General features: G+C 44.4%; 1 protein-coding gene across 1 annotated transcript in view; it reads left to right on the top strand.

Moving 5' to 3' along the window:
* TNFSF13B (TNF superfamily member 13b) overlaps positions 1-21,889 on the top strand; it is a 91,021-nt gene extending 69,132 nt beyond the window's left edge. Inside the window, exons 9-12 of the mRNA XM_063950759.1 lie at positions 5,589-5,645; positions 19,011-19,126; positions 20,268-20,418; positions 21,777-21,889. Of these exons, the coding sequence (XP_063806829.1) occupies positions 5,589-5,645; positions 19,011-19,126; positions 20,268-20,418; positions 21,777-21,889 (437 nt within the window). The remainder of the gene's footprint in view (positions 1-5,588; positions 5,646-19,010; positions 19,127-20,267; positions 20,419-21,776) is intronic.
* Positions 21,890-24,030: the final 2,141 nt, after the last annotated feature.

Below are 24,030 nucleotides of genomic sequence, written 5' to 3'. Positions count from 1 at the left end.
CTTCCACCATAGAGACCCGCACCAGCATTCCACCTGCGGTGTAGCCTGACTCTCCAATCCATTGTGGATTCATCTGTTTCCAGCTACAACATTACCTGCTTCCAGCTCAGCTTCCAGCAGAGTACAGCTTCCCTTAAAGGGCCGGTGTCCTTTCTACACTTTACCACTCTCCACCGGTATTATTATTTCTCCGCTCTCAAGTTCTACATTTCAGTTCATATTTCATCGCTCCCAAGTTCATTTATTATTTAACTGGTTCCAGCCAGTATCCACTCCGTGCTAACAACAGTCTGGTTCCAGCCAGTATCCACAGCAGCTGTTTTATCTTCAGCAACCCAGCTTTTCCTGGAACACCAGCTGGCACAATCCTGGGTTATCTCCATTGCTACAGTCGGGCCTGGTAAAGACTTTCCATCTAGAAGATCATAAGAACTATCTCACACTACCAGTGCCCTGTGGCTCCTGCCATCCTGTAGTACCCAGGAACTGTATTTATTCTTTGCTGACTTTTACGTTTTCTTTTACTGCTGCTGTGTTGCGGAGTTGTCATAATAAACATCATTGACTTTTATCCAAGTTGTCGTGGTCACGCCTTCGGGCAGTTATTATTCATGTTACTTACATGTCCAGGGGTCTGATACAACCTCCCAGGTTCCGGTACATCTCAGCCCCTACAACTGAGGCTGCCTCCCGTCAGCTCAGGCCCTCAGTTGTGACACAGGCAGCCGGATGATAGTGCGGTTTTAATTTGAAAGTGACCGGAGCAGGGGGGCGGAGCTAACTCCCGCTCCGTTCGGCGGGCTCAGGCTTTCCGCTCCCCGGCCGCACATCGCTCCCCGGCCGCAGCATACAGGCGGCCGGGGGATGCATGGGCGCTTTCCGCGTACTATACAGCGGATTTGAATTTGGCGCCGGGGCGGAGCTAACTCCCGCTCTGTACGGCGGGCTTTCTCCGCTCCCCAGCCGCTGCAGCATGACGAGACGCCGCTCCACAGTCCCCCGCTCCCCGGGCCACTGAAAGCTCCTTTCCTCTCCTGGCTGTGCAGGGAGGATTCTTTACATGTATAAGGTATGAGGGGGGAAGGGGGGTGAAGCTTATTCCCCCCGGTGGAGGCTCCCAGCTCTCATTGTCTCTAGGCAACACACCTGTCTCTGGAGTTTGTAGCTTTTCTGTGCAGTGTGCTGCAGAAATATTGTAACATCTTGCTTTGGCTACATTCCTCCTGCAGGGGAGTCCTCTGCCCCATTTCAGACATTTAGATCAGGAAACCTGCTCTATTACAGGAGCAGGGATAATTAAAAATCTACTGTGCAGTATTTCTTTACCCTACAAATACACAGTATTTATCTACCCTATTAGGTGCACAGTAATTATCTACCCTATTAGGTGCACAGTATTTATCTGCCCTATTAGGTGCATGGGTTCACTGTGGTGTGTGTATATAGATATATATAGATATGTTTGTATATATATATTTAAGTGTGTGGGTATGTATATAGATATATCCATACAATACCATATATAGGGGATAAAACAAACACTTCCGCAATGTTTTCTAGAAACCGAATACCCCACCTTGCCACATAACATTTTCACCCATCTGTTCTCACAGGCTGGTCACCATTTTGTAAAGCCAGCGGAACCTCCGAGAAACATCGGGTGCACCTTAATTAGCGGTACACTACATACAGTGCGGGGTGTTGCCTTCCCTTTATTATTCCTTGGTGTCACTAGTTACTAATGCTATTTGTAATTGGGGAATGTGTGTAAGGCATCAGACAAATAGCGCTGTGGCTCAGTACGCTAGTAGCGGGTATCTGAACAGGGGTTTGAATCCAAACAAAACTTTAAGGAGAGCTCCTATAGCCTAGGGCTAAGACTCCTGTCCCACAGCGCAGCGTTACTGGTTCAGGTCTCCGCTGCTCCAGAAAGTTTATTTGAATCGTGTCGGTCACTACACATTATAGTGCAGACCTTACATAGGGCTGTGTTTATTTAACCCACCTTTTCTCCTTTCGTTTGTCTCACCTGGGATAGTCAAAGAATTCCCTCTTAGGTGTGAAGTATGCGGTGGAGCCATCTGCAGAGCCCTCCACGCACCTGCAGGACACTCCTGTTTGAACAGCTCAGATTATACAGGTAATGTCACTTGTAACCAGAGACCTTGTACGTCATTTCACCTCTCCAGGTTTCTAAAGGAACCTTGTTAACCTTCCATGTTACAATACTGATGATGTCTGTTTTCTGTGGAGTCTGAACCTGTGTCTCAGAATATCCAGGTGCATTATACAGCAGTTCGTCTGAGACTGCAGGTAAAGGAGGCGGACATGTCAAGTCCATCAGGGTTCGACGCCGATGACGAAATGACAGCGACTGGCCCAGTTTCGGAAGAGCTGGGCAGGCTCCGGTAGACGGCCGGCAGACACCCGAATACACAATTTCAGGTATCAAACAATGTTTGTTTTCCTATCCTTTCCCCGCAGACGGCAGGAAAGGGTATCAGAACCTCTCCAGGGTATACCCCTCGATGTATCGCCGGTCCAACAAGCTGCCATTTTCCTGAGGCAACCTTGCTCAGGGATCCATCGAAGACATATACGGCAGCAGGGTTCTACCTTGTCCGGAGCAGGTAGGTTGTGGAACAATTGTCCTCTAGGTTACAGGATGTTTCGCATCCGGATCAATTGATACTTTGGTACGGGTCAGAATCACGATTCTGCTTTATGTTCTTTGGAGGTCTCCACGTCTGCAGTCTCGGAACCTGCATTTTCGCTTTGGGCTGTCTTAACCCGACGACCTCTGGGGCTGCGACAGTGACAGGTGAACATGAAATCCTACGGGGCAGATGGTTCAGGGGAAGGAACTTTCTGCAGGATTTCTTGAACCATTGGAGGTAAGTCCACTTTGCTTTCTCCTACTTCTGCCCCAGCTCCAAGACAGACCTTTACCGGTCTTTCCTTTAGATTTTTACCATGCCCTTTCAGGCTTCCGATTCCACACGGGCGATATCTCTGTCGCCAGGGGATCTCAGAAAAAAAAAAAAAAGCTGAAGCAGAGGTTCAGCATCCTCGGTCCAGTCTGATTTTACATCATCCTATACACACACTAAAGGTCAGACTTTCCTACCACCTGGAGGGTCCCAGGGTAGGCGCAGGTCGGTGGAAGAAGGCTTGGGCGGTTACAGACTAGATTTGGGAGTACAACCGTCTCGGGAGTCACTCGGCAGGGGTCGACCGATTTACGATGACAAGAGAGTCATAATGCAGGCGGCGCTCCATATGCTTGTAACCGCAAAGGGTGTTGATCCCTGTTTTTTACATATCATTTGAATCGGGACAGTTCTCAGGCCTTTGTTTTCTTTTCACGTTCCGAAGCCAGTTGGCTCGGCCAGGCCTATTCTGGCCTTAGAATCCTTTCAGTCTGTGATTGCTAGTTGAACAAGAAAGGGAGTTTTACGCATCCCTTGTCTTCAGGGATGCCTGTTTACTGATTTCCGTTGGGTTTCCTCATCGGGCTTTACTCAGTCGCATTACAGGATTCTCATTTTCACTGTAAGTCCTTTTCTTTCGGTCTCTCTTCCGCTCCCACAGGGTTCAGGAAGATCACAGAATAACTCTTTTTCAAGGGGTTGACGTTGGTTCCCTAATGGGACAATCTACTGCTACTATCCCACTCTGTACATTACGTGGCTTCTGAAGATCCGATTTATGCTCCTCATAAACGTTTTCTCAACAGGGTCCGTCGGAGGATTTTTCCTTCCTCGGTACCAGGTACTCTATTTCTTCAGTCAAGCTGCGACGCAATGAGTGGTCGCCTACATTCCCCTCTGAGCGGGGGACAACAATCTTCTTTCCAGATCAGGCCACCAGGTCAGACTCCTGGGTGAGGGAACATTCCCCGGAGTTTTGTCAGCTGGTCTGCTGTGGGCGGAGATTTCGAATCGACCTCAGGGCGTTCTGACTGACTCTTTAACCCTTTACTACTCACCGACGTGAGCTCTGGTGGCAGTAGCCGAGGATGCCCTTAGGGCTCCTGGGAGTTTCTGGTTATTCTATCCTGCCTCCTTTTCTATTTCTACCTCACTTTCGGTAACACAGGAGGAGAATATGCGTGCTAGTCCTCTCGGTGGCTCTGGTTGGGCCACCCATGACTTGAAGATACGGCTACAACTGTTGTCGGTAGAGGAGCCTTGGCTCCTACCTCGACTGGACTGTCTACTTCAACAGGGTCCTTTTCTTTGTTCAATCTTACACTGGTTTCATTTAACCATGTGACTGTTCACGAGCCCTCAGAAGGGAGGAGTTCCCTAGTTCGGTTAGGCCTACTAGGCCCCGATTTCAGAAGTCTGTTACCTCTTCTCGCTTTTGCCACTTTTGGAAAGCTGTATGGGACATAATAAGGATAAAATGGGGTTTTCCCCTTCTTTCAGTTACCATTCAGCCGTAATCTTTGGTTTCTCTGGGAGGTTTTGCTCCGCTGCGCTTCAAACCACATTGACCTGAATTTTCGGTCCCTGCCTTTTTCGGTTTTCTTCCAAAAGAAATTAGCCTGGCGCCCGTAAGTTCGGGCTCTCTTTCAGGGAGTACTCTATTAGCAACTCCCCCGGCTGAGCTTCGGCCTCAGCGGTCGTTTCTCCCAAAGGGCATGTCCGTTTTTCATATAAATCTGACACTAGTGTTTTTCAGTCCTCTTTGACTGTTGTCAGGGCTCGCTGACTTTCTCTACAGAGGTCTTAGGCTATTCGACGAAGGGTTTTTTCTTCTTTATTCTGTACGATGCTCCCGTACTAAATAGCCAGGGTCCCAGCATATGCTGGGCTGTTGGATACAGTCTTCTTGGCGGTTGCTCGGGAGCCTCCGTTTTCCATTTCAGCGCACTTTACGTGCGTGGTGGGACCTTCGTGGGCAGCTGCCCGTGGGGTCTCCATGAATACTTTATGTCGCGCGGCTACTTGGTCAGACCGACATTCGTTTTGTCAAATTCTACAAGTTTGACACTTTTGCGGCCTCTGCATCTCACTTTGGCCGAGCGGTTTTACAGGACTCTCAGCGCTCTCCCACCCGTTTTGGGAGCTCTGGGACGTCCCCATTGTAACTACGCTCCAGTGGCCCCTAGTGGATGAAGGAGAAATCAGGATTTTGGTACTTACCGATAAATCCCTTTCTCCGATTCCACAGGGGCCACTGGACGCCCGCCCAGCGCTGTTCCTCCTTGTTTTTTGCTTAATGGTTTGCAGATCACCATATGACTGCTTGTTGAGTTCGGGCTAGCCGGTTGTTTGTTAGGTTCTGTTCCAGGTTGGGTTTGTGTTATCCTGGGTTACAGGGCGTCATTAACCTCCTCTACCTTACGGTTTGTTTATTACAGCTCTCCTCGGGCACAGTTTTACGTAGACTGGCTTGGAGGGGAGATAGTAGGGGAGGAGCTAGCCACAGTGTGAGAATTTTAAAGTGCCAGCTCCCAATTACTGCCTACTATTTCCCCATTGTAACTACGCTCCAGTGGCCCCTGTGGAATCGGAGAAAGGGATTTATCGGTAAGTACCAAAATCCTGATTTTTTTTATATGTATTTTTTTTTACTTTCAGTTCTCCATTCCTGCATGCAACTAATTGCAGACAGATCAAGAAATGTTGAAGATGAAGGTTTGTAATGCTGGATTTTTTCTTTTATTCAAAACAAGGTTTTCCTGGAAAACATAAAATTGGTGTTTCCAGTTACAATGTTCAAGTAAAGCACTGTAATGAGAGAGCTAGGTTCTAGGGATATGTTTTTACTGACACATAAAAAGAGCCTGGCAGGATACAGTCTGTGTCATGCTGTACATGAGAGTTAACTTGTAATCTACATTCAAGCCGTACCTCCCATCATGACCCTCTCCTGGATGGACAGAATGCTCTGCTCCTGGACTTCGCTCTTAATTTATGATTGCCATCACCTGTGATGAAACACCTTTCTTATCCATTAACCTGTTCAAAACAGGTGCTGGCAATCACAAATTAAGAGGAAAGTCCAGAAGCAGAGCATTGTGTCCCTCCTGGAGAGGGTCATGTTGGGAGGCATGTTCAAGCTGTATTGGGATGTCCCACTAAAACAAGCAATGTAGTACTATATTGTTACAGACACGTCACTACTTTTTGCAAACCGATCATTCCTCCTGTGTCTCTACGTTATCAGAAACGTTTCTGCTTTAAAAGAGAACATGGTGCTTGTGGCTCAGTACAGTTCCATCATTACAATGATAACTCTGGAAGTACTAAAGCTTGTGTCTGGAGCTAATATTAAACAAAAAAGTATCATTGGGAATCAACATACATAAAGTATCAGCATGAGACAAAAAAAGCAGAGAATCCCTGCTATGTGGCGCTAAACAAGTCAGAGCTGCCCTAGATGGTTTACCACCCTACATGTCACCAAAAATCTTAAATACATAAACAAATACAACAAATTTTTGGAAGGTATACCACCCTGGGCGCTTGTATTAAATAGTGAAAAAAACAATATAGTGCAGTCACTTATTCAAAAGACTTCAGTGTCGTTCCATCTGTTGACAGTATGCTTGATTTTAATTCAGAAGGATGCAGTGCATGAAATAAAGAAAAAATATATATAGTGTAACACAGTTTTAAGTGAACAAAAAAAAATCCTCGTGATTATTATAACGTAATATAACTCTGTATGTGATGTTATATCCAATATTAGCCAAGGCGTACCCCACTCACTATGTGAATGATGCAAAATAAGCACATCAAGGTATCTTTAATCAATGAAGAATGGCGTACCCCACTCACAATGTCATGAATGGCTTGAAGCTCATCAAGGTATCTTTCTTGTGGGATTTGGGACTTGTCTTCCGACCCAGATTGTTTTGATCCACGTATACCTAAAACAAACAAGAACAAATTTCCCAATGTGTAGTAGAGTTTTCAAAACCATATGGGATGCACAATGACTATAAAATAACGTACTTAGAATCAATATCTCAAATTTAAAATGAATAAGCGTTTGTTTTGTTCACTTAAAACTGTGTTACACTATATTTTTTCTTTATTTCATGCACTGCATCCTTCTGAATTGAAATCAAGCATACTGTCAACAGATGGAACGACACTGAAGTCTTTTGAATAAGTGACTGCACTATATTGTTTTTTTCACTATTTAATCCAAGCGCCCAGGGTGGTATACCTTCCAAAAATTTGTTGTATTTGATAAAGTATCAGCAGCCAACAACAATTATATTGTACACATTTATGTCAGTTACACTTTCCAAACCGGACAGATCCTCTGTAACTACATAAAATGTTATATAAACATGACTAAATCAGTCAATTTATAGGGGTCGCCAACTTTAGGGAAACCTTTCCCCTTTAGATAGTGCCATTTCACAAGTACTCTGTTGAGGACTCCAGTTGATATCAGCAGACAGTGTTGTATTCCACATAAGGAGGAACAGTAAACTTTCTTTGTAGGAAGACTGAAAAGGTGATGACTTCAGATGGATCCCGTGGTGCTTTTGGCATTTAGGAGTCTATTCATGCAGCAGAGAAAAGCCCTGTTTTGCGTTAAATAGGGCTTTTCTCTGCTTACCGCAATTCACAGAGTGGGTTACCGTGGAGAAGTCCCTAACTTCCCCAGCGGCACCCCCGCTCTGTGGCTGAATCGCATCACCATACGTTTGTATGGTGACTGCAATTCATGTAGGAACGGAAAGCCCAGCTTGCCGTTACCCTTCGCAAAACCCCATCGCCATCTCAGACAGGCGATGGGGAGGCTTGTACAGGAGAAGAGCAATGAAGACGTCCGTCTCCTGCCTTCTCCCTGCCCCCTTCCGCGACAAGAGCCAATCAGAGGAGCCCAGGGCATATGTATTTGCATATGCCGGGTCACCTCCTCCTTGCTGCCCTTGCCCGCCGCTGGAGATCTTGTTTCCCCGGCGCATGCGCAGATGACACCTGGAGGCAGGGGGGGGACACTGCGCATGTGCAGAAGACCCCAGCCGCGGTATGAAGAGAGACGACTGGAGAAGCTGGGATCGCGGAACAGCCGGATACCGCATCGCATCACGGAACAGGTAAGTATTAATGAATTGCGTTAGAAATCTGAAAAAAACCCTGAAATAAGAATGTGATGTTTAGTGAAAAGTTAAACATAAACATCGCATTCTTACATGAATAGACCCCTAAGTATGATTAACCCTAACCCCTAAACCTCGCCCTATTGCTTATCCCTAGCCCTTCCCTCCCATGGCTCAACTCTAACCCTGTGCTATCGGTAGAGCCGGCCCGAGCCTTATTCTTTTGTAAGCAAATATATATTTTGGCACCCCTTAGTAGAATATATAGGGGTGTGGCTTCATGGGAAAGGGGTGTGGTCACAGAATAGCATTAATTCACAATACACAGCACAGTAGAACTGCTTATATAGGTCACACCCCAGTAGAGACGCTTATACACATTACACTACAGAGGAGACGCTTATACACATTGCACCACAGAGGAGACCCTTATACATGTTACACCACAGAGGAGACGCTTATACACATTATGCCACAGAGGAGATGCTTATACACATTACGCCACAGAGGAGACGCTTATACATGTTACACCACAGAGGAGACGCTTATACACATTACACCACAGAGGAGACACTTATACATGTTACACCAAAGAGGAGACACTTACAAATGTTACACCACAGAAGAGATGCTTATACACATTACATAGATTGTATAAGGGGCACACTGACACACACACACACACACACACACACACACACACACACACACTGTAAAGGACCAGGGGCACAGTGAAACACATACACATTGTACAGGGGGAGTTTTCTCTACCATGAACATACCTTCCATCTGTAGGTCATAGCTCCAGCTCCCCCTCATTAGTAGATGCTGCACTGTCTCCCTCCCCCTGTTCCCTGGCATCAGGGGAGGGCTGTGGAGACAGAGCAGTCATTCGATAGGCAGAACAGGCAGTTCCAGGTCTCCTCTGTGCGCTTGTCAGAGGAGCCTGGCTGTTATTGTGCAGGGCAGGCGGCGGGCGGTGTTATTGTGCAGTGCGGCCGGTGAACTGTGTTATTGTGCAGGGCGGGCGGTGAGGGGCTGGCGGCGGGCGGCAGAGAGAGTGATGCTAATTTCAGCAGCGCCCTCAGTGGCCCGTCGCTCTACGCCACTGCATAGCCGGCGTATGTGTCGGGCCGGGCCTGGCTATCAGTCTATGCAGAATGTTGACACTTCACATGTTGACATTGTGAACACGTCAACATTCTGCAGATGACGATATGTTCCCTGTCGACTTTTTAAAATATGTCAATATCATAACTGTCAACATTATGGTGCCGACATTATGTCTACACCCCCTAGCTCACCTGCCCTGCATGCCAAAAAAAATTCAAACCCCTAGTCTATCTGTCTTTGATCTGGAAATTAAAAGCCGTATGTTCTTTAATTTGAGACTAATGTTTTATTTTACACTGAATGTTTAAGCTGACTAGTATTATGCAATCTTTGGCCTTTCAGTGCAAGCTCCAGGATGTCTGTATGCTGTGACTAGTAGTACCCTAACAGTTCGAGGGTAACAGATTGCATAATACAGTTCTGCTTTAGAAAAGATGGCATTTTTTGCACAGACAATCAGAGGATGGGGTCCCCAATGCAGTTTCTTCAATAGGGCCCCATGATGCCTACATCAATCAGCCAGTCACATTTTCCCATGATGGTTGTGACTGCTTGCCAATTAACTTGAGGATCATTACAATAATATTTTTTTGCAAAATGGAATGTTTCTTCAGTGCTCTGCAAAATTATCAATGTCTGTACTATACTTAGAAACCCTCTTTTTGAATGTCTGAGTGAGTCGTGAATTTTGGGGGGCTCTCCTGGACTTCTGAGACAATGGGCCAGCCTGCCGTTCACTTCCCAAGGGAAGTGGACAGCCCAGGGGTTTAATGATGTGATTGAATCATCATGGCTTTGTCCTCCACTTTGCAATGCCGTGTGGACCCTCCCTCTGCACCTTTGACATTGTTGGCCCCTCCTGGAGTCTTGGTTTTGTAAAAATGGCCTTTACCCTGCTCAATTCCTCATGTTATCTCTGCGAACGTCTATTCCTCCACAAATGCTACAATCTTATTCAATTTGTTCTGTTTATAGTCATCTGAAGGTGAAAAACTGCTTTAAACAATAATTCTTATTATATGCCAGCTACCAGTTCCTCTTTTATCTCATTAGTTGGCTCCTGTTTAGTATTTGGACCATTCCATGAAACTGAGTAAAAATGTCTCATACTTGACACTCTAATAAAAATCTGTAAAGTTAAATTATAGATCTTTCTCATGTGTTTTCATAAAAAATAACACAGGCTCTTAATACAAAGAGTTTAGATGAGTTATCAAGTAGGTTTCCTTTATGAAATGATGGTGGACTTGACTTGTCCTGTAATGTCAGCGACATTTTGTTATATCATGTAGGGTATAATGGAGACATTTTTTTTTTCTACCTGAAACATACGCCTAGTTAAGCACTATCATATTACATCCATTTAAAAAAAAAAAAAAATAATAATAATAATAATAATAACTTCCTTGTATTAAATTTGAACAAAAATGATATGTTAAAACTAGTACAAATGTTCTGTACATGATAGAGGAATGGCCCATTTGCCCAACATGTATATTTATCAGGCATATAGAAATATAAGGAACCTGGAATATGTGCTTCAACTGAAGTGAGAGCAGTCTATTTAAAACACTCCGGATCTACCCCAAAAGGCCCCAGTGCTAAAAACTGGATAAAAGTAGTGTGTTAAAATGGCCCTCCCTTGAAAGACCACCAAGAGTGTGAGAAGGAATGAAAATAAAAGGTGATAATAATGTGAGAATGATAATTAAAAAAAACACTTGTCTGTCTTAGTTGTGATGTCCAATCCTTAGAGTACAATGAGTAGTGGCAGGCGATGAATATAAATACTGTAACTCTAGAATCATCAATGGCTGTACAATCCCTACATATTTATCAAACTGTTTTTTTATATGTATATAAATAGTAACTTGTCGGGCTTAAACCTGCTAAATGTTGTTTATGCACCTTCTGTTATCAATAGCTATATACAGTATAACTTTTTAACTGCTAGTTTTAGATTGTTTCAGACAGGTGAAATAAGTGTTGGTATTGTGAGATCATGTCCAGATTCTCATTTCATTTATTTGTAAATGGTCATGAAATCCATGCTTAAAATACTTAAAACAATAACATTTGCTTTTGCAATATATCATTGGCAGCTTAAGTTAAATAAAGCTAGGTACTTTATGGCTTAGTAAAACCATGCTGCAAGGTTATTATTTTGAGATTTATTTGTGCCCATTAAATAAAATATGTGCACTAATAAATTAAATTAACTCTGTGTAGGATACATTATATTAAATTATTATATTGGAGTGCTTTGTTGGATTATCTCTTATGCTGCTTTATGACTGATGTGTGTATGTGGTTGTTCTTGTATTCTTTTTTCAATTTGAGCATGCTGAATATTGAGGATTTTAGCAACCAATGAATGTACTTTAGCCCTGTTACATTCTGTATAACACAGGAACCCCAGTAAAATAGCAAGTATGAAGGGTATGTATAAATGAGAACACAGATAATTATTGCACACAGTAGCTCTTGGTAATGTCTGTCTGGCTTTTCAGACTTAAGGAAATAAAGTGATTGATCATATATAGCATTGGATCATGTTAGATAGCCAAAATATGTAATCGTTTCTAATTAAAGGAATATACAGCAAGCTATTAAGATGTCATGCAAATGTGACAATACTTTTAGAAAAATTTGGTTATGTAAACAGGGTAACGTTTATTAAGATAGCCAGGAAGCTGCCGCTGCCAGTAGGCAAACCTAGGGTGCCAGGGGCATCTAAATCCTTGAATGAGCAACATACAGTAATGTCACTTACTCAGTGTGTTAACTGTCACCTTGGCAACCCTCACTGGATGTCTTCCAGTAACATGAAGCAGCTTCTAACCCGCGAAACTGCAATGTGTTGCTTTTCCATGTTACTAATGGGCCGAGAGTATGGTGCTTGACAAAGATGTCATAACCAGGTGTCACACTCCTAAGAACAGAAAGTCACCCACAAGTCATTTCAACCATTGTCCGGTGCAGGAACATTGGATTAATTATTCTAGTGTGCACACTAGTTGTTGTAATTGTTACTTGTCAGTTTGAAACTGTTAAGCCCAGTACTCACGGGCCGATCAAGGAGAGATGCGTGCTGAGCGAACCGCTCAGCACACATCTCTCCTGCCGCTCAGCACAGCGCGATCTGTGCTGAGCGTGCGGGGGGAGACGGGGGGCCGCTCACTTCACCCAGCGGGTGAAGTGAGCGACCCGCTAGATTGGCCTGCATGCAGGCCAATCTAGCAGCGGCGATAGCGATGTGCGGGGCCGCGCATCGCTATCGCCGAGGGGGCTACACACGGAGCGATCCTGCCGATATTCTAAGCAATCTAGTCAGATTGCTTAGAATATCGCTCCGTGAGTACCCCCCTTTAGTGTATTGTGTTTTTAGTGGTTTATGTTTTCTGTGATATAATGACGTCTATTGTTGTTTTTTAAAATAAATTGTTTCTTTAATTTTTTTATGATTATGCATCATTAAGCGCCACTCAGAATATCCCCCTATTTCTCTGACGTCCTAGTGGATGCTGGGAACTCCGTAAGGACCATGGGGAATAGACGGCTCCGCAGGAGACTGGGCACATCTAAAGAAAGAATTAGGACTATCTGGTGTGCACTGGCTCCTCCCCCTATGACCCTCCTCCAAGCCTCAGTTAGATTTCTGTGCCCGGCTGAGCTGGATGCACACTAGGGGCTCTCCTGAGCTCCTAGAAAGAAAGTATAATTTAGGTTTTTTATTTTACAGTGAGACCTGCTGGCAACAGGCTCACTGCACCGAGGGACTAAGGGGAGAAGAAGCGAACCTACCTAAGTGGTGGTAGCTTGGGCTTCTTAGGCTACTGGACACCATTAGCTCCAGAGGGATCGCACACAGGACCCGACCTCGTCGTCCGTTCCCGGAGCCGCGCCGCCGTCCCCCTTACAGAGCCAGAAGCAAGAAGGTCCGGAAAATCGGCGGCTGAAGACTTCTGTCTTCTCCAAGGTAGCGCACAGCACTGCAGCTGTGCGCCATTGCTCCTCATGCACACCACACACTGCGGTCACTGATGGGTGCAGGGCGCTGGGGGGGGGCGCCCTGAGCAGCAATAAATAACACCTTGGCTGGCAAACTGACACCATATATAGCCCCAGAGGCTATATAGGTGTATATTAACCCCTGCCAGAAATCTTAAAATTGCGGGAGAAAGCCAGCCGAAAAAGGGGCGGAGCCATCTCCCTCAGCACACTGGCGCCATTTTCCCTCACAGCTCCGCTGGAAGGATCGCTCCCTGGCTCTCCCCTGCAGTCCTGCACTACAGAAAGGGTAAAAAAGAGAGGGGGGGCACAAATTTAGGCACAGTATAATATATATGCAGCTATAAGGGGAAAACACACTTTATAGGTGATATCACTGTGGTATATAGCGCTCTGGTGTGTGCTGGCATACTCTCCCTCTGTCTCCCCAAAGGGCTTTGTGGGGTCCTGTCCTCTGTCAGAGCATTCCCTGTGTGTGTGCTGTGTGTCGGTACCGCTGTGTCGACATGTATGATGAGGAAAATGATGTGGAGGCAGAGCAAATGCCTGTAAGTGTGTTGTCACCCCCTGAAGGGTCGACACCTGTGTGGATGGACTTATGGAAGGAATTACGTGACAGTGTCAGCTCCTTACATAAAAGGTTTGACGACATAGGACAGCCGGCTACTCAGCTTGTGACTGTTCCAGCGTCTCAAATGTCATCAGGGGCTTTAAAACGCCCGCTACCTCAGATGGCAGACACAGATGTCGACACAAATACCGACTCCAGTGTCGACGACGATGAGACTAATGTACCCTCCAATAGGTCCACCCGTTACATGATTGAGGCAATGAAAAATGTATTACACATTTCTGATAGTACCCCAGGTACCACAAAAAAGGGTATTATGTTCGGTGAGAAAAAACTCCCAGTAGTTTTTCCTGCATCTGAGGAATTAAATGAGGTGTGTGCGGAAGCCTGGACTTCCCCGATAAGAAATTGATAACTTCAAAACGGTTATTGGCAGCGTACCCTTTCCCGCCAGAGGATAGGTCACGTTGGGAAACATCCCCTAGGGTAGATAAAGCGCTTACACGTTTATCAAAACAGGTGGCACTACCGTCTCCGGATACGGCCGCCCTAAAGGATCCTGCCGATAGAAAGCAGGAAGCTACCCTAAAAGCTATATATATACACACACGGGCATTATATTGCGACCAGCGATTGCATCAGCATGGATGTGCAGTGCTGCTGCTGCGTGGTCAGATTCCCTGTTGGATAATATTGATACCCTGGATAGGGACAATATTTTGCTGACAGTAGAGCATATAAAAGACGCTGTCTTATACATGCGTGATGCACAGAGGGATATTTGCCGGCTGGCATCAAAAATAAGTGCAATGTCCATTGCCGCCAGAAGGGGGTTATGGACTCGGCAGTGGTCAGGTGATGCCGATTCAAAAAGGCACATGGAAGTTTTGCCTTATAAGGGGGTGGAACTGTTTGGGGATGGTCTTTCAGACCTCGTTTCCACAGCTACGGCTGGGAAATCGACATTTTGGCCACAAGCTACCCCACAGCAAAAGAAAGCACCGTATTATCAAGTACAGTCCTTTCGGCCCCAAAAACACAAGAGGGCTCGAGGCGCGTCCTTTCTGCCGAGAGGCAAAGGTAGAGGGAAAAAGCTGCAGCATACAGCCAGTTCCCAAGAGCAAAAGTCCTCCCCCGCGTCCGGTAAGTCCACAGCATGACGCTGGGGCTTCACAGGCGGACCCGGGTACGGTGGGGGCCCGTCTCAGAAATTTCAGCACACAGTGGGCTCTCTCACAGGTGGATCCCTGGACCCTTCAAGTAGTATCTCAGGGGTACAGGCTGGAATTCGAGACGTCCCCCCCCCCCCCCGCCGTTTTCTAAAATCTGCCTTACCAGCAACTCCCTCTGCCAGGGAGGCAGTGTTGGTGGCTATCCAAAAACTGTATTCACAGCAAGTGATTGTCAAGGTACCCCTCCTTCAGCAAGGAAAGGGTTACTATTCCACAATGTTTGTGGTACCGAAACCGGACGGTTCGGTGAGACCCACCTTAAATTTAAAAGCCTTGAACACTTATATCAAAAGGTTCAAGTTCAAGATGGAATCGCTCAGGGCGGTTATTGCGAGCCTGGACGAGGGGGATTACATGGTCTCCCTGGACATCAAGGATGCGTACCTACATGTCCCCATTTACCCCCCTCACCAGGAGTACCTCAGATTTGTGGTACAGGACTGTCACTATCAGTTCCAGACGTTGCCGTTTGGGTTATCCACGGCACCTAGGGTCTTTACCAAGGTAATGGCCGAAATGATGATACTCCTTCGCAAGAAGGGAGTTTTAATTATCCCGTACTTGGACGATCTCCTGATAAAGGCGAGGTCCAAAGAGCAGTTGGTAGTGGGGGTAGCACTTTCTCGGGAAGTGCTACAACAGCACGGCTGGATTCTCAATATTCCAAAGTCACAGCTGGTCCCGACGACACGTCTTCTGTTCCTGGGAATGATTCTGGACACAGACCAGAAAAAAGTGTTTCTTCCAGTGGAAAAAGCCGAGGAGTTGTCATCTCTAGTCAGGGACCTCCTAAAACCGGGACAGGTGTCGGTACATCAATGCACACGAGTCCTGGGAAAAATGGTAGCTTCGTACGAAGCAATTCCATTCGGAAGGTTCCACGCAAGGACTTTCCAGTGGGACCTGTTGGACAAATGGTCCGGGTCCCATCTCCAGATGCAACAGCGGATAACCCTGTCGGCAAGGACCAGGGTGTCGCTGCTGTGGTGGCTGCAGAGGGCTCATCTACTAGAGGGCCGCAGATTCGGAATACAGGACTGGGTCCTGGTGACCACGGATGCCAGCCTTCGGGGCTGGGGGGCAGTCACACAGGGAAGAAATTTCCAAGGACTGTGGTCAGATCAGGAGATTTCGCTTCACATAAATATTCTGGAGCTAAGGGCCATTTACAATGCCCTAAGCCAAGCAAGGCCCCTGCTTCAGAACCAGTCGGTACTGATCCAATCAGACAACATCACGGCGGTCGCCCATGTAAACAGACAGGGCGGCACAAGAAGCAGGAGGGCAATGGCAGAAGCCACAAGGATACTCCGATGGGCGGAAAATCATGTGTTAGCACTGACAGCAGTGTTCATTCCGGGAGTGGACAACTGGGAAGCAGACTTCCTCAGCAGGCACGACCTCCACCCGGGAGAATGGGGACTTCATCCAGAAGTCTTCCAAATGCTGGTAAACCGGTGGGAAAGACCACAGGTGGACATGATGGCGTCCCGCCTCAACAAAAAGCTAAAAAGATATTGCGCCAGGTCAAGGGACCCTCAGGCGATCGCTGTGGACGCTCTAGTAACACCGTGGGTGTACCAGTCGGTTTATGTGTTTCCTCCTCTGCCTCTCATTCCCAAGGTACTGAGAATAATACGAAGGTGAGGAGTGAAAACTATACGCGTGGTTCCGGATTGGCCAAGAAGAGCTTGGTACCCGGAACTTCAAGAGATGCTTTCAGAGGACCCTTGGCCTCTGCCGCTCAGACAGGACCTGCTGCAGCAGGGGCCCTGTCTGTTCCAAGACTTACCGCGGCTGCGTTTGACGGCATGGCGGTTGAACACCGGATCCTGAAGGAAAAGGGTATTCCGGAGGAAGTAATTCCTACCCTGATCAAAGCCAGGAAGGATGTCACCGCAAACCATTATCACCGCATTTGGCGAAAATATGTTGCTTGGTGTGAGGCCAGGAAGGCCCCAACAGAGGAATTTCAACTGGGTCGATTCCTGCATTTCCTGCAAACAGGGGTGACGTTGGGCCTCAAATTGGGGTCCATTAAGGTCCAGATTTCGGCCCTGTCGATTTTCTTCCAGAAAGAACTGGCTTCCCTGCCTGAAGTTCAGACTTTTGTCAAGGGAGTTCTGCATATTCAGCCTCCTTTTGTGCCCCCAGTGGCACCTTGGGATCTCAATGTGGTTTTGGAGTTCCTGAAATCACATTGGTTTGAACCACTTAAGACTGTGGATTTGAAATATCTCACGTGGAAAGTGGTCATGCTGTTGGCCCTGGCTTCGGCCAGGCGTGTGTCAGAATTGGCGGCTTTGTCCTATAAATGCCCTTATCTGATTTTCCATATGGATAGGGCAGAATTGAGGACTCGTCCTCAGTTTCTCCCGAAGGTGGTATCAGCGTTTCACTTGAACCAGCCTATTGTGGTGCCTGCGGCTACTGGGAACTTGGAGGATTCCAAGTTACTGGACGTAGTCAGGGCCCTGAAAATTTGTGTTTCCAGGACGGCTGGAGTCAGGAAAACTGACTCGCTGTTTATCCTGTATGCACCCAACAAACTGGGTGCTCCTGCTTCTAAGCAGACTATTGCGCGCTGGATTTGTAGCACTATTCAGCTGGCGCATTCTGCGGTAGGACTACCGCAGCCTAAATCTGTAAAAGCCCATTCCACAAGGAAGGTGGGCTCATCTTGGGCGGCTGCCCGAGGGGTCTCGGCTTTACAACTTTGCCGAGCTGCTACTTGGTCAGGGGCAAACACGTTTGCAAAATTCTACAAATTTGATACCCTGGCTGAGGAGGACCTGGAGTTCTCTCATTCGGTGTTGCAGAGTCGTCCGCACTCTCCCGTCCGTTTGGGAGCTTTGGTATAATCCCCATGGTCCTTACGGAGTTCCCAGCATCCACTAGGACGTCAGAGAAAATAAGAATTTACTCACCGGTAATTCTATTTCTCGTAGTCCGTAGTGGATGCTGGGCGCCCATCCCAAGTGCGGATTGTCTGCAATACTTGTAAATAGTTATTGTTACACAAATCGGGTTATTATTGCGAGCCATCTGTTCAGAGGCTCCTTTTGTTATCATACTGTTAACCGGGGTTCCTATCACGAGTTATACGGTGTGATTGGTGTGGCTGGTATGAGTCTTACCCGGGATTCAAAATCCTTCCTTATTGTGTCAGCTCTTCCGGGCACAGTGTCCTAACTGAGGCTTGGAGGAGGGTCATAGGGGGAGGAGCCAGTGCACACCAGATAGTCCTAATTCTTTCATTAGATGTGCCCAGTCTCCTGCGGAGCCGTCTATTCCCCATGGTCCTTACGGAGTTCCCAGCATCCACTACGGACTACGAAAAATAGAATTACCGGTGAGTAAATTCTTATTTTTTTTTTGTCTATAATTTTGTGTTTAAATTATGCATACATTTACATAAAATTTTAAAAGTTCGAAGAGTTGCTGCTGTTAATTTACTGAACTATGGGGGTAATTCAGAACTGATCGCTCGCTAACGTTTTTTGCAGCGCTGCAATCAGGTCAGAACTGCGCATGCGTATGCACCGCAATGCGCAGGCGCGTCGCACAGGTACAAAGCTGTTCGTTGCTCTGCAATGGGTTTGTGCGAAGAATCCATTCGCACAGGCGATCGCAAGGTGATTGATAGGAAGAAGGCGTTTGTGGGTGTTAACTGACCGTTTTCTGGGAGTGGTTGGAAAAACGCAGACGTGTCCAAGTGTTTGCAGGGCAGGTGTCTGACGTCAATTCCGGTCCCGGATAGGCTGAAGTGATCGCAGCAGCTGAGTAAGTCCTGGGCTACTCAGAAACTGCACAAAATGTTTTTGTATCGCTCGGCTGCACATGCGATCGCACACTTGCACAGCTAAAATACACTCCCCAGTGGGCGGCGACTATGTGAACGCAGGACTGCAAAAAACATCTAGCGAGCGATCAGGTCTGAATTACCCCCTATGTGTAGTGGCTTTCAGTAAGTGTTGGTGATGTTATCATTTCATTTGTTTTTCTTTAGATGATGACAATACCATAATTCCTTGGCTCCCCAGTTTTAAACAAGGGACTGCTTTTGATGATAAACAAAATAAAATATTGATAAAAGAAAGTGGTTTATTTTTTGTATATGGCCAGGTAAGATGTTTGATCTAATGAAAGTGCATGTGCTCAGTTTATCTTCATTTTTAGAGATATGCTAAAAAATTATATGTTTCATTAAAAAATGACACATTTCAACAAATAAAATTTAGTTAGCATTCAGGAGACTTTACAGTATTTTCCCACGTTAATACTGACTTTACCAATCCCTCTCCCATTCATACAAAAGTACTTTGGGGAGGGTCCCTCATCCAGCTTTCAATAACACAAGCAGACACTGAAGATGACTGTAAGAGGTATTGACCCTGCCAAATAAAGTAAGCCCCCCAAAATATTGTCCTTTAGTTTTCTTATAAAATAACACAAGTGTTTTCATCTCCAGTCTTCAAGTAACAATATCTGGGCATGTTTTCAGGATTTCTGTCTAAGGAAACGAGGGATAGTTAATGTCCCAGCAAAATAGGGAAAATTACATGAGCATGTTTAAGGAAATCCTGAAAACATGACCTTTTGGGTTACTTGAAGAATAAAGTTGAAACCCCATGGAAAAAACACCATGAAATATTTAATTAAAAGTCATTAAAACAGCGGGATAAAAGTCTTAGAACAAAATCCAGGTATGTGTATGTTATCTACTGCTTACATCAATATTACATTGTTTTATACAAGAACAATAAATTGTATTTAATTTTCTAACAGGGTAGCACAATACAGATTGTCAAATTTATAGGGGAAGGCTATATTTACAAAATTCAATGTATAACAATGTGACAAATGTTTCTGTCTAAAAAGGAGTAGAAAAAGGAATAACAAACAAACTAAGGGGGACATTTACTAAGCAGTGATAAAAGTGGAGAAGTGAGCCAGTGGAGAAGTTGCTCATGGCCACCAATCAGCTGCTCTGTATACTTTTATAGTATGCAAATTTTAAATGTTATGTCAATGCTGATAGGTTGCCATGGGCAACTTCTCCACTGGCTCACTTCTCCACTTTTATAACTGCTTAGTAAATGTCCCCCTAAATACCTGGAAAATACTTTGGGGTGGAAAATAAAGGCTGCCTTGCAACATCTGTAAAATAAAATATATTTATTTACTTTATCAAATAACAGAAAAACAATGAAATCATTGACATTTCATATATTTAATAAATATTGATATTATTTTGTTGTTGTAGGTTTGGTACACAGATACAGTTTTTGCAATGGGCCATCTCATCCAACGGAAAAAGGCACAATTGGTGGGAAATGATCCAGGCTTGGTTACTTTGTTTAGGTGTATACAGAATATGCCACAGTCTGACTCAAATAACTCATGTTTCACAGCTGGTAAGTGATACAATGAGATGAAGAGCAACCTAATGGAAAGAATTTTGCAGTACAATACATTTTAGTCAGTGCTTTAAAAATAGAATAGACTTTATAAATTAAGTTAACCTCCACAGCTATCAAACAAAATAAATATTGGATTATAACATGACAACAAAGGGTTATTAATTATACATATTTATATGTATTAATCATCTATCTATGTAGAGAGAGAGAGAAAGAGAGGGAAAAGTGAGAGTTGTGTCTCTTGCAGCCACATCTACTCCATATTACTACTGTAAGTACCACAATTATTCCACAAGTTGTTTGTATTGTGTATAGATCTGGTGGGTAATTTGAAGTACAGTGCCATTACATATATATACATTTTACAGTTTCTTTAGACTTTTGACTAGGCATACACTGTATCCTGACAATGAAACAGTCATATTAGTATCCAGAAGTTTTTATGGAAGTAACACAAATCAGCTTGCAAAACATTTTTTTTCTTTTTATTGCAATATGTATTTTCATATTTGAATTTCATGATATCAGGTTGCATTTGGTTTATATTCATGTCTGACAAAATGCCATGCTTGGGTGTATCAATTAAAAAAGAACAAAAACATTGAATTTACATTATCTCTTCATCAGTAAGTCTTCAACATTTATACTCAAGACCATTTTCCAAATGTTTAGTTTAATTAGTTTTATAAGTTATTTATTACTTTGTACCCTACAATGATCATGCCACTTTTGCTAGTACAGTATATCCTCTAAAATCCCTATGACATTATACAGAAGAGTAAATCTATAATAATAAGTGAGCACAGGAAGCACAAAGATTTGGGCTACACTGGCAGAGCTGCTTTGTTGTCTGATTTATGCAGATACAGTATTTAAAATAAACTACTGTACATGGGATGGGCATAAGGCAAATCTAAATGCACTCCTGATTTTGTGTGGCAAGACAGAGCTTTTTAAATAAAAATGTTAGAATTACATCAGAGTTGCCCTTATTAATTTTTTTTTATCTTATTTTGATTAAATTACTAATAAGGGTTAATTTTGGGTCCACATGCTGCAATTTCAGGCTGATTCAATGATATGCTGCTGATATGACAACACGTGTGGCCAGGGCTGCCATCAGACATTGTGGGGCGCGGGACTGAAAAAATAGAGATCCCCCCCCCCCCCCCTCGCAAAAAAAAAAAAAAAAAGACTCTGCAACAAAGCTCCACCCCTATGTGATGTCACACATCATGATGTTACATATGTGTGGAGCATTGTGCATAATGTTTATTAAATAAAAAACAGATTATATCGTAATGTTGCAAACAGTATTAGCTCTTTCCTTGCTACTGTATTCTTTTTTCTAGGCGTTGCAAAACTAGAAGAAGGCGACGAACTCCACCTTATAATACCAAGAGGCAAAGCTAAAATATCTTTGAGTGGAGATGGTACATTCTTTGGAGCAATTAAACTTTTGTAAAATGGAAACAAACCAAAAGAAAAAGAAAAACTTTTTTTTCCATTCCCAAACATCATTGCAACATGTTCACAACCTACCAAATAGTGACACGTAAAACAGGAAATAAGTGTAATGTCCTGTGAATTACCAGAAAAATTGGTTATTTTAAGAAATACAGTAACAGCAGAAATAACAGTTACAGACGTTATTGGAATAATGATTTCTTTGTGCGGATGACTCTTCTTGGAATTATCAAATCATTGTAAGTTTGAGAAAAAGAAAATTCTTCAAATACAACTAGATATTTCAAATTTTTTGTTACCGCTAGTAATTTATCAATAGAAAATAATTCAAATGCATTTTTATTGTGAGTGTTTAAGCACTAGAGAATAATTGCGTTCAATGGAAAATCATAATAATCTACAGTATGTATGGGATTATGTATCTGGTCTGCATCATTAGCATAAACAAAAAATAGATATCTCTTGCTACTCTTTTAAAAATACACACACATATTAAATTCAGTGGTTTGGTGGTTCAGTCTGCCATCGATTTGCAGGGGTTTCTACACCCAGCAAAAATACTGCTTAGTTTATTTACCCCCTAGTGTCAAAAGAGCCTCCTGGTGATGCATCCGAATACTTAAATTAGATTCTAATGAGTTGCTGCAGGCAATCTCAATTGCAAGTAATATGTCTCACAAATGACCTATATTTGAAAGCAGTATGAGGTAACTGTATCCCTCACTGAATTGTCTCTCTTGAGTTACAGCATGCAGTCAATATGTCTCACTGAATTGTTTCTCTTGAGTTACAGCATGCAGTCAATGGGTGGGATTCAAATGATATATCACGCCCAATTTCCTTTCTAAAATGATCTCCGTTATCGCGCATATTGCGCCCATAGTGATCAGGTTTAGCTGTGTAAAGGTTTGGGTGCCTCCCTACTTCGGGGGTAGCAAGCTGAAATAATGATACCATGCCCCTGAAGGGTATCCGTTCACATGGTCGACCATGTTATGGTCGACAGTCATTAGGTCGACCACTTTTGGTCGACATTGACATGGTCGACATGGGCACATGGTCGACACGTGAAAATGGTCGACACATGAAAGGTCGACACATGAAAAGGTCGACATGATTTTTTTTTTTACTTTTTTTTCTTTTGGGGAACTTTTCCATACTTTACAATCCACATGGACTACGATTGGAACGGTAATCTGTGCCGAGCGAAGCGGTAGCGGAGCGAAGGCACCATGCCCGAAGCATGGCGAGCGAAGCGAGCCATGCGAGGGGACGCGGTGCACTAATTGGGGTTCCCAGTCACTTTACGCAAAAAAGACACAAAAAAAAAGTTACAAAACTCATGTCGTCCTTTTCATGTGTCGACCTTTCATGTGTCGACCATTTTCATGTGTCGACCATGTGTCCATGTCGACCATGTCAATGTCGACCAATAGTGGTCGACCTAATGACTGTCGACCATAACATGGTCGACCATTCATACCGGAACCCCCCTGAAGGCAGAAACAGAACGGGTATGGAAAGGGGTGAAAAGAATTGAATCCCGCCCAATATGTCTCACTGAATTGTTTCTCTTATCTGAGGGAAGCAATATGTCTCACTTAATTGTCTTGCTTATCTGAGGGAAGCAATATGTCTCGCTGAATTGTCTCTCTTATCTGAGGGAAGCAATATGTCTCACTGAATTGTCTCTCTTATCTAAGGGAAGCAATATGTCTCACTGAATTGTCTCTCTTATCTGAGGGAAGCAATATGTCTCACTGAATTGTCTCTCTTATCTAAGGGAAGCAATATGTCTCACTGAATTGTCTCTCTTATCTAAGGGAAGCAATATGTCTCACTGAATTGTCTGTCTTTTATTGCAGCAAGCAATATGTCTCGCTGAGTTGTCTCTCATATTCTGTCACATTATATTTCTCACTGAATTTAGTGTGTGCAGTAACCTGACCACGGCATCAGCACCCTCGAAGCTAAATGCATCAACGCTTGGAGAGTGATAAAATGGAGAGAGAAAAAGTACCAGACAATCAGCTCCTAACTGCCATGTCACAAGCTCTATTTGAAAAATGACAGGAGCTGGTTGGCTGGTACTTTTTCTTTCTCAATTTTATCACTCTCTAAGCGATGACGCATCTAGCC

Source organism: Pseudophryne corroboree, chromosome 2, assembly GCF_028390025.1.
Source record: "Pseudophryne corroboree isolate aPseCor3 chromosome 2, aPseCor3.hap2, whole genome shotgun sequence".
In the NCBI taxonomy this organism is placed as follows: domain Eukaryota; kingdom Metazoa; phylum Chordata; class Amphibia; order Anura; family Myobatrachidae; genus Pseudophryne; species Pseudophryne corroboree.
This window is presented reverse-complemented; position numbering and strand designations above follow the sequence as displayed.